The sequence below is a fragment of the Hesperophylax consimilis genome, chromosome 21 (assembly GCF_061612785.1).
Source record: "Hesperophylax consimilis isolate HC1 chromosome 21, BYU_Hcon_1.0, whole genome shotgun sequence".
NCBI classification, from domain to species: Eukaryota; Metazoa; Arthropoda; class Insecta; order Trichoptera; family Limnephilidae; genus Hesperophylax; species Hesperophylax consimilis.
In genome coordinates this window covers 3,195,323-3,213,461 of record NC_142856.1, presented here as the reverse complement: position 1 = coordinate 3,213,461, position 18,139 = coordinate 3,195,323, and the positions used below count along the sequence as shown (strand labels likewise).

At 32.9% G+C, this 18,139-nt stretch overlaps 2 protein-coding genes across 2 annotated transcripts in view; one reads left to right on the top strand and one right to left on the bottom strand.

Moving 5' to 3' along the window:
- The window catches only part of UBL3 (ubiquitin like 3), a 428,822-nt gene that overhangs the window by 251,892 nt on the left and 158,791 nt on the right, over positions 1 to 18,139 (top strand). The window lies entirely within an intron of this gene.
- On the bottom strand, positions 12 to 905 carry LOC149413523 (myb/SANT-like DNA-binding domain-containing protein 3; the record flags this gene model as incomplete). The annotated part of the gene is made up of 3 exons (XM_089644388.1): positions 458 to 905; positions 222 to 360; positions 12 to 85 (listed from the first exon to the last, which is right to left on the bottom strand). Coding segments are annotated over exons 1-3 (468 nt in total), but the record flags the coding sequence as incomplete, so codon positions are not given.

Here is an 18,139-nt window from a genome sequence, read left to right as displayed (position 1 = left end):
CTCAAAGGTCCAGCATCAGTTTTAGCTTCGTCCACTTCCACCAGCTCGATAGTAGTGGTAGGGTCGCTTAACGTACCGTGGTATCCTACAATATGTGTACATATTGTTAAAATGATAGTTTTTCAACATTTATGTAGTGTCACTTTGCACACTCACATGTTGCACATCTGGCATTGTTTATATTTAAATTATGATTGAGTTAAATACTTATTAAATAATACCATCGCAATCTGAAGTAGTGGGTTCACCCACCATCGACGTCTGCATGATGCCCTTGAGCCACAGTGTGGTCTCCGAGACATCAGACGGAGGTGGGCCTCCACCCGTCTTCCTCTGCTCCTGGACCACATGGCTCCATTCCTAAAACAAACATACATATACCGTATACTACCTAAATTAAGGAACTTTTATGAAAAATTAGGAGAACGAAATACCTACATAATAGAATAATACTTACAGTATTGGCCACCTTTTTTAAATTGGAGAATTTCAATTTTAGTTGGTTTGCCGATCGAGGAATGGGACCAGGCATATTAGAGTTGAATTCCATGGATATCCGGTCCCATACCTCAATCTTCTGTCGATTGGTCCCCGAATCTGTTTTTTTGTTGAATATTACATGAGAATACTTCGCAACCAGCTCATTCAATTTAGAAATTTCTTTCGGCGAGAAATTACTCGCCTTGTATCTGTAATAATAAAATGTAATCATATTAACATAACGTATAAATCCATGTAATTTATAAATACATGTAAAACAACAGAATTGTACTTACTTCTTTACATATTCCGCCATTTTAAAGAATTTTTGTCGGACTTGATGTCAAATCAACGATGATAAATGTTTGAATCGTAAATAACGGGAAACAAGATACAGCAATGTTTTGACAGTTCTATTGCATTTCAAATTTCATTTGTGGTGTTGCCGCACCAAAAAATATTGCTGTGCGTTTTTCCAGACAATTTCGAGGTATATTCTGCTTTGTAGACTGGCAACACTAACTATTTTTACTTTAGCTAAAATAGGCTTGAAACAGCGCGTGGCCCTGTTTAACTTCCTTTTTAGTATAACCGATGGTTAAAATTTAGACTTAGTTCACGATTTAGCTTTCCGATGAAACAGACGGCCCCTAATGAATTATAAACCCTCTTCTAATAATTGTTTAGAGGGTTAACAATCGTGTAAGAGAACTACATAATTACATCTTTTATAGTATAATATGCATCAAATAAATATAGCGCGAATGTTATAAAATATTCCAGTAGTCTCTCTGTGGATTTTCATTTTTCGATATGTTCTGAAGCCATTAATATTATTGAACAATTTTCAATTGAACCATTGCCATTGATTCAGGTAGATTGCATGATTGTTTCCCGGTATCTGATCCATCCAGGTATACATATGACATGAAATTATTTGTTGAATTTGATAAAATTTATGACATTTCTGCTTGTGTCGGCTTTCTGTGATTTTAATACTTGTACAAAGCAATACACAAAATAACATATAATATATGTTGGTAAAGTGACCGAATATGGCGTTAAATAAAAAATTAGGCACAGTTATGAACTTTTTGTAAAAAGTGTGATTTAATCCCGATATTTTTACACGTTCATGGAGCTTTAACATTGGTTACATTGAAATAGGTCCTTATGCCTACTGTATCGAGTAGGTACTCTTAAATTGACCATACCCAGATGTCACATTCAAGCTCTGAAAGCACAAATTTGAAAAAGAAGCTTAGTTCGCTATTTTATCCAATAATTAATAAACACTGAATTTGTTGAACCTGGGCTGAGGTGTTCGCTTGATATAAATATAAGCACACATGGCGTGGTTCTACTTTCTGTCGTTTTGCAATTTTAGAAATTTCCAGATTCCACTGATAGATTTATTTAAACCTTGCCCTCTTTCTTAAAACGATAAATGCAACAAAACATGTAACAACGGAGTTCTAAGTAGCAGAACCTACGTTTTTCTTCGAAATAATAATTGAGAGGGTTTTGATTTTTAATGGATAATGTTGAAAATTGAAAAAAAAACAACATGATTCCTTTCTGAACCTCTCTGTGTAGAACGAGGCTCATTTTTATTCTGCTATGTTTGTCTTAGATTTGAATCAAATTACAACCTGAAGCAATGATTGTCTCACAGTTACATGAATAAAGATTGTATCAATAATCATGAACCGTTTCTGTTGTTTGTCTTTGAGCCTCTCCCTCCATTCGCCACGCGGAGTTGCCAGCGTGTATCTCACTGGCTTACTGAAATGCTGTAGGTACTGATCTGGAGTGCTGTGGAAGGTAAAAGGTACACGGTATGGTAAAAATGTCTTACTTTGTCCCTAGTGTGGTAACCATGTTCTATTTGAAAACGTTTTTTATTTTAAAATATGGATAAATACTGTATTGTTGAAATTTTATCATATTAACATAGGATGGACCGCCACACAACTCTGTCTTTGCACATACCTACTTCTTGCTTCATTCGAATTCTTCATTTTATAGCAATTTCGGTGTAACCGGCTCCATTCTCTTGCGCGTCATAAACTGGTAATAATTTCTCCGTTTGATCACTGGTGATCGATTGAATATCGTACTTTAGACTTCAACCGGTAAGAAAGCTTAAATAAAAATCGTAGTAGTAATTTGGGAAACACAGACTCCGACGTTGTAAATATATTTAGTTCAACTGCACTATAAGTTGGCTTTAATACGTTTTTGTCTGATAAAATTTAAAAAATATATTTTTCTCGTTTGTGTTTGTGAATATACTGTATAAAATAAACACATATATTATATATAAAAGTTTATTTAACGTGCGTTAAAATTCAAATAAATAATATTATAAACTTTTTGCAAATTCTACGATAATATAAAGTATTTATTGTACCTACTGATATTTATTATATTCACTTTATTTATTTATACTGGGTTTTCACAGACGATCTCACTTACGTGAGATCATTCCAGTTATAAAAACTCAGTTAACATACAAATAGGTACAATAGGTACACTTATATGTATTATATTTCTGCATTATCTAAAATTTTGACTTCAATAAATAAATAATTGCAAAAAATATAAAAAATCTTCATTTTCATTTTCTCGGTATTCAAAAAAAAACCTTTTCAAATACAGCAAAGTTACGCCTTACGGGGCAAAGTAAGGCACTTTTGCGGTACACGGTTCTGTTCCTTTGTTGCTTTGATCTCCGCAGTCTGCCACGATGATTGTCCCGTTACGTTTTACGGTTGGTTACCTCAGCGAGGCGGTCACGTGGTCGCACTTTTATGCATAGTAGACTTACAAATACTATTATAAAGGAGAAAATATTTTAATTAAGCATTATTGTAACTGACGTTTTTGTTATGGATTGGCTAACCGCGGTCGCTTTGTACACGTGATGCAAAAGGGATGTAAAGGATTCTGCATAGTGTGAATATGGTCAAATGCAAATATCTGAGAGGAATGTCACCTTCATTACAGCGCCCTTGCGGTGATGTTTCACAAAATAGTACATATATGGTACAAATCGTCAAAATATTATTATTATTAACAGTTTCCCCTGGGGAAAATCTAGTGATAGGTAGGTATATTCTCGCGTATTTATTTTTGAGAAATATTGGGGAAATTGCGGGAATTTTCATCTAAATGGTGAAATCCCAAGAGGTTGTCTACAAGGAGATAAATGACGAATATTTATTTATTTAATTTATTTATTAATTTAAACGCCGTTATGGGCTTTTACATGATACATATTTTATATCATTTACTGCATAATACAGTGACAACGGAAGGTTTTTATTTTTAAAACATCAACAAAAAAATAACAATATTTTTTAGGTTCAGAACGTATGTAAAAGAAAACAACAAATATACACAATCGCTCTTTAAATATGCTACATAAAAATTTAATTCAGGTATCTCTTGAACACAGGCAAACTTATATTAAATATGTCGATATTTGAGGTGAATTTGTTTCCAAGTGTGTGAAAGCGAGAAATAGGTGCATGTATGTGGTAGTTGGTACTGAAGTTATTGTTGCAGAATAATATATTTTGCCTAGTTGCTCGAGTAGGTACTCTGAAATCTATGAGTTGCAGGAGTTCAAAACAGTCTAGTTGGGAGTGAATAATCTTAAATAAAAAAGTTAGGTCATTTATTTTTCTTCCATTTTCTAGGGAATATATTTTAAGTGTTTTTAGTAAGAATGTATAGTTTTTGTGTTACATTGAAAAGAACCTCTTCAAATTATTCGTAATCCGGTTCAAAACGGGAACGCGGGCCCTTAACTTAAATAAAATGTTACCACATTCAGTATAACTTTCTTAATTAAAAAAAAATTAAATTACCCACTTTGGGGATTTTATGTTATGTCGGGGAATATTCCCGGTTGCACATCACTAGTGTTGACCGTGCTGAACCAAGTGAATCCCGATGCCGTCGACTGCCGTCACTGTGACCTCCACCACATTCAGAAATAACTCCTTTATATTCCGTGTAAAAGTAACAAAGTGACTGTATTTCCTTACACAGTGGGTCATCGTATTGAAATGGTGATCCGGATATACCAGTGACCAGCTAGTAGCGGCCCCGGGAGCCGTGGTAAGGCGTTCACTTTGTGATTCCGCAGTAATAATTGCGGGGCCTATTATTACATTACCCGTGTCGTGCTACCAAAACCACCTCAACCCAGGCCAGGATACTTTATTTTTTTTTATTGCCGGTAACCCGGTCGTTTATTGACATCAATGGTTATTTACAAATCATGTGCGCTACCCGACTCACTAGACAATATCTGTTCTGAGCCGGGTAGCATACTGAATGCATATTACGCTGGTACTGTTGGTTGACGCGGTAGACTCTCTCGCTGCAGCAGCTGGTCCAGTTTCTTTACCACCTAGCATTCTTGCTGCAGAATCTCCATCTTCTATATTCGTCGAACGTTACAGCGGTGCTGCCAAGGTCTGTTATCTGTGAGAGGATATTGTGTCAGCGCTTTATTAGCAGCAGACACATACCTGGACGGATGATGAACCTCGTGCAAGTACTGTTGGTTAACGCGGTAAACTCTCTCGCTGCAGCAGCTGGTCCAGTTTCTTTACCACCTAGCATTCTTGCTGCAGAATCTCCATCTTCTATATTCGTCGAACGTCACAGAGGTGCTGCCAAGGTCTGGTATCTGTGAGAGGATATTGTGTTAGCGCTTTATTAGCAGCAGACACATACCTGGAAAGATGACGAACCTCGTGCTGGCACTGTCGGTGGAATCTCTCGCTACAGCAGCTGGTCCAGTTTCTTCACCACCTAGGATTCTTGCTGCAGAGTCTCCATCTTCTATCTTCATGACACCTGCTCCTGTTCTTCATTTTACTTAACTTAACTTCACTTTATTTTTGTAATATTTATATTTTTTGTAATACCTGCATCAACTGTAAAGCGCCCCTGAGGTGATATCTCACAAAAGCGGCGCTATGCAAATTGTCCAATATTATTACTATTATAGTAGAAGAAGTCAGGAAAGACATGACACGATCAAGTGAATCAGATACTTGAATCGGGTTAATCGGAACGTCTTATTCAGTATCCTGGCCTTGGTTGAGGTGGTTTCGGTTGTAACCAGCCAAAGGAAAAACAGCTATCTGTGACAGATGATGTGATATTTCATCTCGACTTTCTTTGTTCCGTATTCCCGCGATCATTTTAGTATCTAGTATAAAATCTATGGCGTACGAGAATGATATCAAATATTTATGTTGGATTTGTTTTATGATTGATGAATCTTTCTTATCTCGTATGAATTATTATTATTACTTTTTTATTTTTTATTTCTTGCTAGAGCTATCCCGATGAGTTACAAAAATCATTGTAGGACGAAAGGAATTTACAATACAAAGGTGGAAGTTAACAGGTAACAATTTTACATTGGTATTTTGTTATCAAAATTATAAGTTTCACATATGAAACAGTACACAAATAGAAAAAGGGAGGTAGTAGAACAAACAAGAATAAACAAAAAAGGAAACAGACAGGGATATACACATAAGCACAGAGCCAAGGTAGGAATTTAGAAGAAGGTACTTACCCACTAATACATTGGTAAAAATAGATTATGCTCGATTACAAATACAGGGGATAGAAAAGGAGAGAGAGAGAAACAATTAAATTAAATTAAACAAAGTACAACACGACAAGAAACATATTTTCGTTTTTATATGTTTTAAAAAAATATTCTTTTAAAGCCTTACATTGAATTTTTGGATTATGCTGGCTGTTTTTATACATATCTGGAAGAGAGTTATAGAGTGTGTAGGCAATATAGATTTAATTCCATATTTCGTAGTGTGTGTTAGAGAAATGCGGATTTTATTGTTATTTCGAGTATTGTGGTTGTGGATGCTTGATTGTAAAGTAGCTTGATGTTAGTGTGGGTTGATTGTTGGGTAATTTGTAGGATGGTGGTCGTGATTTCATGTTTGGGAAGGACTGTGATTGGAAGGATACCGGAAATTGAACAGATATCCTTGACATGTGTGTCCCATGGAAGACCAAGAACATTTCTGAGAACTCGGTTATAGAATATGCGTTGCGCTTGTGCCGTTGAAAGATCCGTTGTTACTTCTATTTTGTTACGTGTTTCCATTTGATAACCAAACAGACATTTAATAGCAAATAAACTTCATTTAATTGAAAATAATAAAATTTGATTATATTAATATTTCATTAAATATAATTCATATAAGAATAGACAAATAATCAGAGATAATATATAGCAATAATCCGTGGGAGAAAGTAATTAATTAATTTTAACCAAAATAATTACATAAATTAAATTAAATTAATATAAATAATAATTGTATTTATATAAAAATACCTTTTTATAAATTAAAACAGCGGAATCATGGAGCTACCATGATTATTTTAATGTTAAATTAATGTTTTAAAAATTGAAAATAACAACCTGCAAATCCTGATACACGAGAAATATCTTGGACTGTGCATTGATAAACACCTAACTTTTAAACAGCATATTCAAGATATTAAAGATAAAATCACCCCCTTAATTGGCGTATTCAGCCGGATATCATATCTGTTACCAAATAAAATTAAAAAAGGTTTATATTATAGCCTCGTACACTCACATTTAAACTACTTGGTTGAAATCTGGGGAAATACATGTGAAACATATATAAACGAACTACAGGTAACACAAAACAAAGTAATCAAAAAACTATTTCACTTCAAATCTAGAACAACAACAAAAAAAATATATATGGAAACAAAACTATTAAAATTAAGAAAATTATATGAATATAATACATGTCTTCTTATTTACAAAATAAATAATAAACTCACACATACAAATACAGAACTCATTAAAACGTCCCAAGTACACACACACTTTACACGGCAACACGATAAAATACATTTAAACACCATACATACTCATTATGGCAAGCAATCCATTGGTTACGAGGGAAGCACATATACAATTGCCTCCCAGACGAAATTAAAAATGAAAACAGTATAGGTACATTTAAAAAAAAATTGTTCAGTTTTATGCTCAATCAACAAAACAATGAAAGTGAATAATATCAGTGTGTAATATATATGTTATTTCTAGTTAAATAAGTGAAAAATGTAATTTACTTTTATCTAGAATAAAAAAAAATAATAAAAAAAAGTCAAGGATTTTTTACGCATAGCACAAAGGATAACAAATTATTATGAGCAATCATTATTGGCCTGAAATACCCATACCATTTGAAAAACCTCCCGAATAAAAATAAAAGCCGCCGACGGGAATTGAACCTGCTAAATGTAATAAGCAATAATTTTTGATTGAAATACTAGTACATATTGAATTATTGGGTGGTTTGGAATAAGCCGACGTGGCTTAGTGGTTTATAGCAGCAAATATTATAATGGTAAGGCCCGGTTTTTATTAATCTTAAATATAAATAACATACATCTGTATGGATCAACATTAAAGCTTTTAGTAATACGTTCATCAGAAATAATTAAAATGTGAGCTTTGAGAAAACACCCATTATTAGACTCTTATGTCGCCTTAAGCCTTTGTTCTATTCCAGTGTGAAATGATATTCCTAGTTCCAAGAAAACCCGCTCTCAAGATAGGTAGGTACCTACAGCATTATTTAATACATTTTATACGATAGAAAATTGGATTCTTTTATGGTCTTGTTATTGGAAAGTGTATTACGTAGTGTGTTCTCCCGATCAATAGAGAAAAGTACATAGTATTGTGATAGTTTGCAGGGAGAAAGCTTTTGAAAACATGAATCCGTGAATTAAATTATCCTTACTAAGGATCAACGCCCTTCCGAGAAATTTACAAAAGGAGAAGTTTAAGTTTGTAGGCGCAGGTTAAAAAGAAAAGCCTGTTATACTATACCATATATAACATATATGAAATTAATATGAGATTATTCAATTTAATGTTTATTTATTGAACTACCGGAGGGCTTTTAAAAACATATGAAGAACAATAATAAGATAAAATGAGTCGATACATACAGCACTAATATTACAAAAAATTTTTTGGATTCTCGATAATGACTTCTCGATATTTTTTTATTTTTATTTTTAAATGTCAATTTTTTTAGAATATCTTTTGAAGGTTATACCAATCAATGTAATATATCACTGAAGAAGAAGATAGCACTAATAAATCTAAACGAAACATGAAACAGAACAAGACACAGAAAATAATAAGGTAAGGTCTCAACTGGGAATCGAACCCAGTATCTCTGTCTCACCGGACAACGCCTCTAATCACTCTATCGCCATCGGGATATAATTATTTTTTAGTCATTTTTGTGGATCTCATTTCTAGATTACAAATAATTTTTTTACCACTTTATAATCATTTACAATAAAAATTAGTTAAAATTGTTTATAGAGAATTAGTTAACAACAAAAAATGGAGCGGGACACAACTGAAGAATGCGGAATTATTGTTAATGCTTATTTGACCAATTTCCGATCTGTTGTTTTAACGCACCGTGAAGTTCGTCGTCGTTTTCCTCGTCGTCCTTCACCATTTACGCGAACAATTGAGCCTTTAGCTGAGCGCCTCGTGCAAACTGGGTCCAGAAGTTTGGAGATAATTATGTTTATTCCGAATTTGAAATATGAGATCGACAAAAATGACGTTTAATAATTAGGTCCCAATGATCGAGTGGTTACGCAGGTTCCTGTAAGAATGCAAAAGAAGAGAATTTATGAAATATACAGTCTTTATGAATGCAAAGCTTATCAAAAAACTGAAATTAAATAACATCAATGATAAAGCCGTCCAATGGATAGAAAGTTATTTGAACAATCGTGCACAATTTGTTAAAATAAATGACCAAACTAGCGACCAAGAAACATCAAATTTTGGTATCCCACAGGGCACCGTGCTTGGACCAATATTGTTCATTTTGTATGTAAACGACATATTTATTCAACCATTGCATGGCCAAATTATCTCTTACGCTGATGATACAGTCCTTATAATAAAAGAAAAAACTTGGGAAAAAATTAATCTAAAAGCTACAGAAGACATAAATAATCTAAAAATATGGTTTGACAATAACCTCTTGTCGTTAAATAGTGATAAAACATATGTCATTCCTTTCGAAATTAACACTAACATTGTACCTCCAAATCTTCAAATATTCTTACATAATCATTCTCTCGCACAACACGATACTAATCACTGTCAACAAAAATGTTCACTTCTGAAAATAGCGGATAAAATTACATATCTTGGAATAATCATAGATAAAAACCTAAAATGGAAAGATCACATCGACCATACAATAAAAAGAGTTAGGAAGTTAATTCATATACAGTATTAATCTTACGCTCGTAACGGCAGCCCGCACGGTACTGTCTTCGCGCTCCCGTTACACCGCAACGTAACACTTTCATGACGGTAGAAGAGTTGTTAAATACGCTAAAAAATGAAGTTCAAAAAATACAAACCGTTAAAGACTCGAAAACTAAAACAAATATCGAAAAAATTATTATTGATCTTGACAATGAAGTGAAATCTGAAATATTAAAAATGCAACAACAAATAATTCAACTACAAGACAAACTTATCGAAAAAAACGACCAACTGGTGGGAAACTTTGAAAAAATAATGAAAAGCGCATCAACACCATCCTATGCACAGGTATTATCAACAACCAAAGTCACTCCTCGAGAAGAAGAGAGATTCTCAATCATCATTTCGTCGACCAAAAATAATGCTAAAGCAGAAGAAATTGAAAAGATAATAAAAAAAGAAATAAATTTAAGCAACATAAAGATAGGAATAAATGGTTTGAGAAAAACAAAAGAAGAAAAAATAATAATATCATGCCCAAAAAAGGAATATGCAAATACCTTAACCGCCGAAATAAAAAAACTGAATACCGATTTGGTGGTAAATGAAATTCAAAAGAAAAGACCAAAAATAATAATAAAAGGATTAAAATCCAATCTTACTGAAGACGAAATAGTTTGCGGAATAATTACCCAGAACGAAGGAATTGAAGATGTTTACAAGGAAAGTGAAGACAACAAAATCACACTTATAACGGAGATAAAAAACACAAACATAAACGAAAAGCAGCGCCAGTTCACTAGCTACATCATGGAAACTAGTGGCAAAATGCGAAAAAGTCTCCTTGCACTCGGTAAACTAAATATACAGTTTCAACGAGTAAAAATTGAAGATTGCGATCCACTGACTCAATGTTTTCATTGCTGTATGTTCATGCATACGGCTAAAAGATGCCTACACCGAACCAGCCCTCCAATTTGCCCACACTGCATGGGCGATCATATCCTTTCAAAATGTCCGGGAAGAGAAAAAACAGTACCAGCATGTGTAAACTGCACCAGACAAAATTCTAAATATGGAGAAAAAAACACCACGGACCACGCAGCCAACAGTATTAGGTGCAACTATAGAAACAAAATGCTGAAAATTGCGAGGGATCGCATCGATTACGACTAATGATGCATATTATTAATTACAAGTGTAACGAAAACCTAAATAATATGCACAATATTTCAAAAAAATATTACGAAAAGCCCGCCCGCAAAGTGTTAACACGCAGTGATAATGTACAAGCAAACACATATAATATTATAATTGCAAATGTGAAGTGTATTCCCAGCGCCAACATTATTGTTAATTTTATTACTACCTCAAAATGAACGACTTTATAATAAACGCAATAGATAATTCATATAAAATAGACGAAAGGATTTTTGACACGGTAAATAATACAAACGATTTTATAGATATAAAACCTACAGCCAGCCTAATAATAATACACATGAACGTTAGATCTTTGGAAAAAAATTTCGAAGAATTTCTAATAACTATTAAACAATTAAATAGACTTGACTGTATAATACTATCAGAAACGCATTCATCGAGTGAAATTAATTATAATATACCGGGTTACTCGTACTATGCAACAAAATATAAAATTAACAGAAATAGCGGCGTCGCCATATTTGTATCAAATATTTACGCTGTCACAAGTGTAAATGAAATAATGGTGAATAATGTAAATTTATTAAACTTGGAGATAAATTTTATGAATTATTCATTTAATATCATTGCTATTTATCGGACACACTCTTCTGCTATAACCACATACATAGAAGAATTAAAAAATATATTACAACATCATAGAAACAAAAAAACAATACTCATCGGAGATGTTAACTTAAATATCGCTAATGACTACTCCTCTAACGATAAAGATAACTATTTAAATATGTTAGCAGAATTAAATTACATTTCATGTATAAATTCATACACCAGAAACATTATCGGACAGCGACCATCTTGTATCGATCACATATTCACAAACACCAAAGATATACAAAATATATCATCTGCGGTAATTAAAACATCTGTAACGGATCATTTTGCATGTATATTTAAATATGACTACAAACATCAAAACCTCTCATTACCAACCACAACGGCCGTTAATAATACTGATAAATACAACTATAGTATTAATATAAATTCTCTCACTAAAATATTAAGTAACGAAAAAGAATGGCAAGAAATATATCAATGTAACGATGTAGAAGAATGCTGCAAAATATTTGATAAAAAACTGAGTTTTCACATAAATGCTTGTAGAAATATTAAATCTAACAAAACATCTTCAAAACTAAAGCCAATCAAACCATGGATAACTCACGGATTAATCATCTCAATTAGACACAAAGAAACACTCTACAAACAATATACAAAACAACCGGAAAATATAACATTACAAAAACATTTCAAAGCTTATAAAAAAAAACTTACATATCTAATAAAAAACACAAAGGATGACTACTACAAACAAAAACTTGAATTATCTGGAAATGACAGTAAAAGGATTTGGTCCATCATAAATGAAATTGTCGATAAAAAACATTTAAAAAATAAAACAATCAACAATGTAAATCATAATGATTCAAAAATCTGCTGTAAAGATAAACCTCTAGAAGCCGCAAATGTATTTAACAATTTTTTTGCTAATGTAGGAAAAAACCTCGCTAAAAAAATCCAACAAGGCCTTACCCCAAATGACCCAAATACTACAGTAAATAATGAGCATAAATTTGAATTATTTCAACCAACAACACCAGAAGAAATTGAACAAATTATTACAGGTATGAAAGGAGGTTCTGCCCCTGGTTTTGATGGGGTCACAATACAAACACTGAAATGTATAAAATCACAAGTATCAAAACCATTAACTCATATAATCAATACAAGTTTTCAAAGCGGAGTTTTTCCATCCATGTACAAACAATCTGTAATTATACCAATATTTAAAACCGGCAATCCGGAAGAACCAACCAATTACCGCCCTATTTCTTTACTATCAAACATTGCAAAAATATTTGAAAAAATTGCCAAAAAAAGAATAACTCAGTTCATAAAGATTAATAATATAATTCACGAAAATCAGTTTGGATTCATGGAAAACAAAAGCACAAAAGACGCCATTGCTAAATTATCTAGTACCATACAAGACGCTTTAGACAAATCATTAAAATGTGTTGGTATTTTTGTTGATCTCCAAAAAGCCTTCGACAGCATATCTCATGTCAAACTAATACAAAAATTAAAGATCGTAGGTTTTAATGACACAGCGTTAAGTTGGCTAAAAAGTTATCTTCACCAAAGAACACAAGTTGTAAAAATTAATCACGCATCTAGTCTACCACTCACAAGTGATTTTGGGATACCACAAGGTACTGTTTTGGGTCCTTTACTTTTTATCATGTACGTAAACGATATTTTCAAACAAAACCTCAGTGGAACAGTTATATCTTACGCAGATGATACAATTATCATAATTAAGGGTAATGACTGGAAAATTGTAAATGAAAATGCAAATAATGACATCCAAATCCTAAAAAACTGGTTCGATACAAATCTACTTACAATTAACGCAAAAAAAACAGTTTATATACCATTCACAATAAATAAATTCAAAACTAACCCCAACATTCATATAATAATACACAACAAAAAATGTAACAAAGATGTTTGTAATGAATCATGTACCATACTAAACCAAACAACTGAAATAAAATACCTCGGTGTAATTGTAGACCAACATATGAAATGGAACAGACACATATGTGAACTTGTTAAACGCATTAGAAAATGTATCTATATATTCATTAGATTAAGAAATGTTCTCAAGATAAACAACCTGAAAAAAGTCTATTACGCACTAGTCCAATCATTACTTCAGTATGGAATCATTGGGTGGGGAGGTGCATATGAAAAATTTTTAAGCTCTGTTAAAGTGGTACAAAAACCAATTACAAAGTAATTTTGAAAAAAAAACCAACTTTCTCTTCAGCATCATTGTTCAAAATTTTCGAAGTACCAAAAATTGAAGACCTCTATAAAAAAGATGCAATATTACAAATATATAAAGAAACTGTAGTAAAAAAACTTAAATTTAACTCATCCTTAAGGCATAATTTTAACATCCAAATTCCTCTATTTTCAACACAACAAATGCACAATAACTACATTTACAAAGGCATAATATATTTTAATAGTCTTCCCGAAGAAGTGAAAAAAATACCAGATTTTATTTTATTCAAAAAGAAGGTCAAATTTATCTTCAAAAAAAATTAATATCACCTATCAAATGTTATAACTTCAATTCATGTTTCAACCAAAATTAACGTCACAATCCTCTTTTAAGTTTATATTTATTGTACTGTAATAATGTTAATTACTGATATAAACATGAAATAATTGTCAAATAACTCCTACGCCAAGCTCAAGAGCTAGCACTCTTCATTGGAGTAGAAATTCAACAACATATGTTTTACACTATTACTTATTTTTAACTTATTTTATGTACAATGTAACAATGTTATAAGTTAAACAATAAAAAAATAAAAATAAAAAAAATATCGTCGGTGCATACATAATATGAACAATGTAAGCTTTAGTACATTCTGAGATAATCGATAAAAACTGTTTAAAAAAATAACGAAACGGAAAACGAAAGTTCTATTTATGAACAAAGTAGGAAATATACATTTTATTCAGTAAAATAAAATGTTATTTGCAAATATTAATTATTTTGTATCAGAAAATCACATTTTAATGCGATTTTGCTCACATGGTTCATATTCTGTGCACGGTTTTCGTCACATTGTTCATTTTCAATAGCAGCTGTCAAAATATTTCATTCAAGTCTTGTGTTTAAAGTAGAGATTTAAAATGGGAGACTATTATCACAAAATATATTATGTGAATGTAGTGGTGTGCAAAGGATATGACATTTTGTTTTATTATTTATATCAATTTTTGTATAATATTTTGGAAAAGTATAAATTATGTGAATGAAACTTTTTATTTTAAGATTCCCAAGTTTTAACGACACACATCTTTGTCATCACAACACCCATATTTACACAGAAGAAAATCCATCTCTAAAATATCTTAAAGATAACTAACTAACTAACCATCACGCCGTTTCTCCGCAGGGGTAGGCAGAGAGGACGGACCGCCAAACAACTCGGTCTTGGCACACATTCCTTGTCTCGTTCACATTAATACAACGTCTCATACATGCTCTTCTATTATTCTGACTCTTGACATGGTCCGACTCAAGTATCTGATTCACTTGGTCGTGCCATGTCTTTCTTGGGCGTCCTCGCCTTCTTCTACCATTCACATTCTTAGAGCTCTGCTAATTAAAACTAGTAACCTCCTGACAAGTTCAGTGAGTGGACCATTGCTCTCATTTTTCACACTAGTTTTAATAAGTTTATTCTTTAAGAATAAATTTAATAACTCGATAATATTAATAGCATAAAATCATACTTCAATGAAATACATAATAGTAAAATAAACACAATATTATATTTTTTAATGATGTTTTTATTGGAATATAATTACTAAAAAAGAGGAAACATAATTCACACTTAAATTATTTGTTTTTTCTCCCACAATTCTACACATAAGTTAGAGAATCATAAAATGGGTGATGATCCTTATCTATTACCAGTTTTAACTCTTGCAAATGCCTGAATTTAGAATCTGATAAAGCAAGGGGTTTGGTGTATAGAGGCAATGGGGGAACATAGCCAGTCTTGCGGCGTTGGAGCAATTCCAGCCAATCCTTCGACTGGTCTAATTTATAGAGGATATCCCCCGACGATAAGTATTTAAGAGCCCTCAAATCTGTGACAACGGGATCCCCTACTTTCTTTCCCGGTCTCAAAGATGTTAGGTCTGTATTCAATGATTCGTAATTTAAAAAAAAGTCGAAGTGGACATTTTTTATATTGTATGGCTGTTTGGGTCGAGCCATTTGCATGCGAGATAAATAATCACTTGGAGAATATATTGGTGGCTTGAAGTAATGCTCCAGCACCGAATGGACATTGTCGGCTTCCATCATAGTATGGCCCTTCTCCAGAAAAATTTGATCTATTGTGACTGACGACCTTTTAGAGTAATCACTCAATGCACTTGCCAGTATTCTTTTCCGATTTTGGTAATTGCAACCATCGGAAATAAGGATGACATTCTTATACTGTAGGGGTAAGCTCTCCAGGTAGTTGATTATACAACTTGTGAATTCATTCGCGGTCACACCTCCATCTGCTTCATGCCACGTGTAGAGAGTGACATCTACATTGTTTAGGACGTATAATGTGAAGTTGTGGAGTTGAAGTTTCTGCTTGTAGTATACAGCAGACGCTAGTAATTTGGGACATAACAGTACACTCTGCAAGTCCATAGTGACAACTAATGTAGTCTCACTGGCAGATTCTTTTGCTGCATTCTTAGCAATTTTCGCTTGATCCTTGCGTATAATATGCTGCTCATAAACTTCTCCTCCAATAGTACCGCATTTAAAACCCACACAAATATCACATTGATCTTTGCGTGGGTGGTGAATGGAAACCTTTTCAGCTTTTAAAACGTCACTGAATAAGTTTCTGTTGACTTTTGGCACATTATTTTCAGTGCACCAAATACTGAAGACTGAAAGCATGTGTTGCTTCGATAAAAAGAACGATTCCACATATCGTCTATTTGTTTGTGATCTGCAGTAGTGACTCGGAACAACTGGCAGAAGATTAAGCCATTTTTTAATACTATCCACTGCTTTAGTATGCTTGGCAACTTTTTTACTTACAGTGTTAGGGGATACGTTATCCTCGTCATTGACAACTTGATTATGATAGCTCCACCTCCTGAAAGTGCTTTTTGTAATGCTCAACGTATTCATAAACATTTTGTGACACACCTTATATTTATCCCCGTCCTTGGTAAACAGATATACATCACGTCCTTGTGTCTTTTTCGTGCAATCTGCGCTTTCACGACGACGCTGTCTTATAGCACGTACTGCTACAAAGCCCAGGAAATAAGCTCTCTTCTCCGACCAAGTTTTCAATTTCCAAAAACTGTTGAATGTGTGCAGGCGATCCTCTTCCGTTATTTTATGACAATAAAAAGAATTTTTAAGTGCAAATTTGGGTTGTTCGTGTTCACATCTTATTCCCATAGACTTTGCTGACTTCAATTGGCTTTGCTCATATTTCCCGCAATGCTTTTTATATCCGATATACTCTTTGCCCAAGACTCTACATCTCTTATTTTTTTTAATCTTCTGAACAAGTGAATCAGAATCTAATGGTAAAGAAACATTTGTATTATCATTTTCTGGGATCCACTCTCCAGTTAATTCACACAGACTTTTGTCTCCAGAGATAACATCGTTCCGTGTGGAGCCAATGTTATTCGACAGGTTTGGAATAAATTCTCCAGTCACAGGACATAACATCATGTTGTCATACATTTGATTGACTGGTTCAAGATCTTCAACATCCATTTGATTGACTGGTTCAAGATCTCCAACATCCATAACCTCTGATACAGAACTACGTATCGTACTTAAACGTACAATCTCCCTCGTGCGGTTTCGGTACATTCTGGAACAAAATCAAAATTAAATACATAATTCAACATCTTTCCTGCTACAGTACTAGTACAGTAATAAAAATATGAACTCACATAAAAATTTTTGAACTTGTCAGCAAACAACAGTGATTTCTCTACACGTTTCTCTTATTATAGTCAAAGATATATTTATCTGTAAAAGAAGATACACAGATTGAAATATACATTACATAGTACGCACAAATATGACAACAATATAGTAAAATATAGTTAAAAGACAGACAAATACTTACAGATGCCAGTCAGATGATAATGACATGTAATGCTTAGAATAATCATGTATTTCTCTTATTTTTGAGTTAAATTTTAGTATTAAACTTTCCCTGAAACCGTCAAACAATAATATTATGCCGGATTTATTTATTTATTCACTTCAAAAACAGCTAGAGCGTGTACAAGGTAGAAAATATGCGGGAACAACTTGACAACTGTCAGTGTAATCATAGATGTAGAATATGAACAATGTGACCATAGATGCGGAAAAAAGCGCACATTTAATATGAACCATGTAAAATAAGTTCACATGGTTCTTATTGAGATGCAAAATTTTGACTGCCTGCACATGATTCGTTTTCTATCTCCATAAATATTGGTTATTAGGAC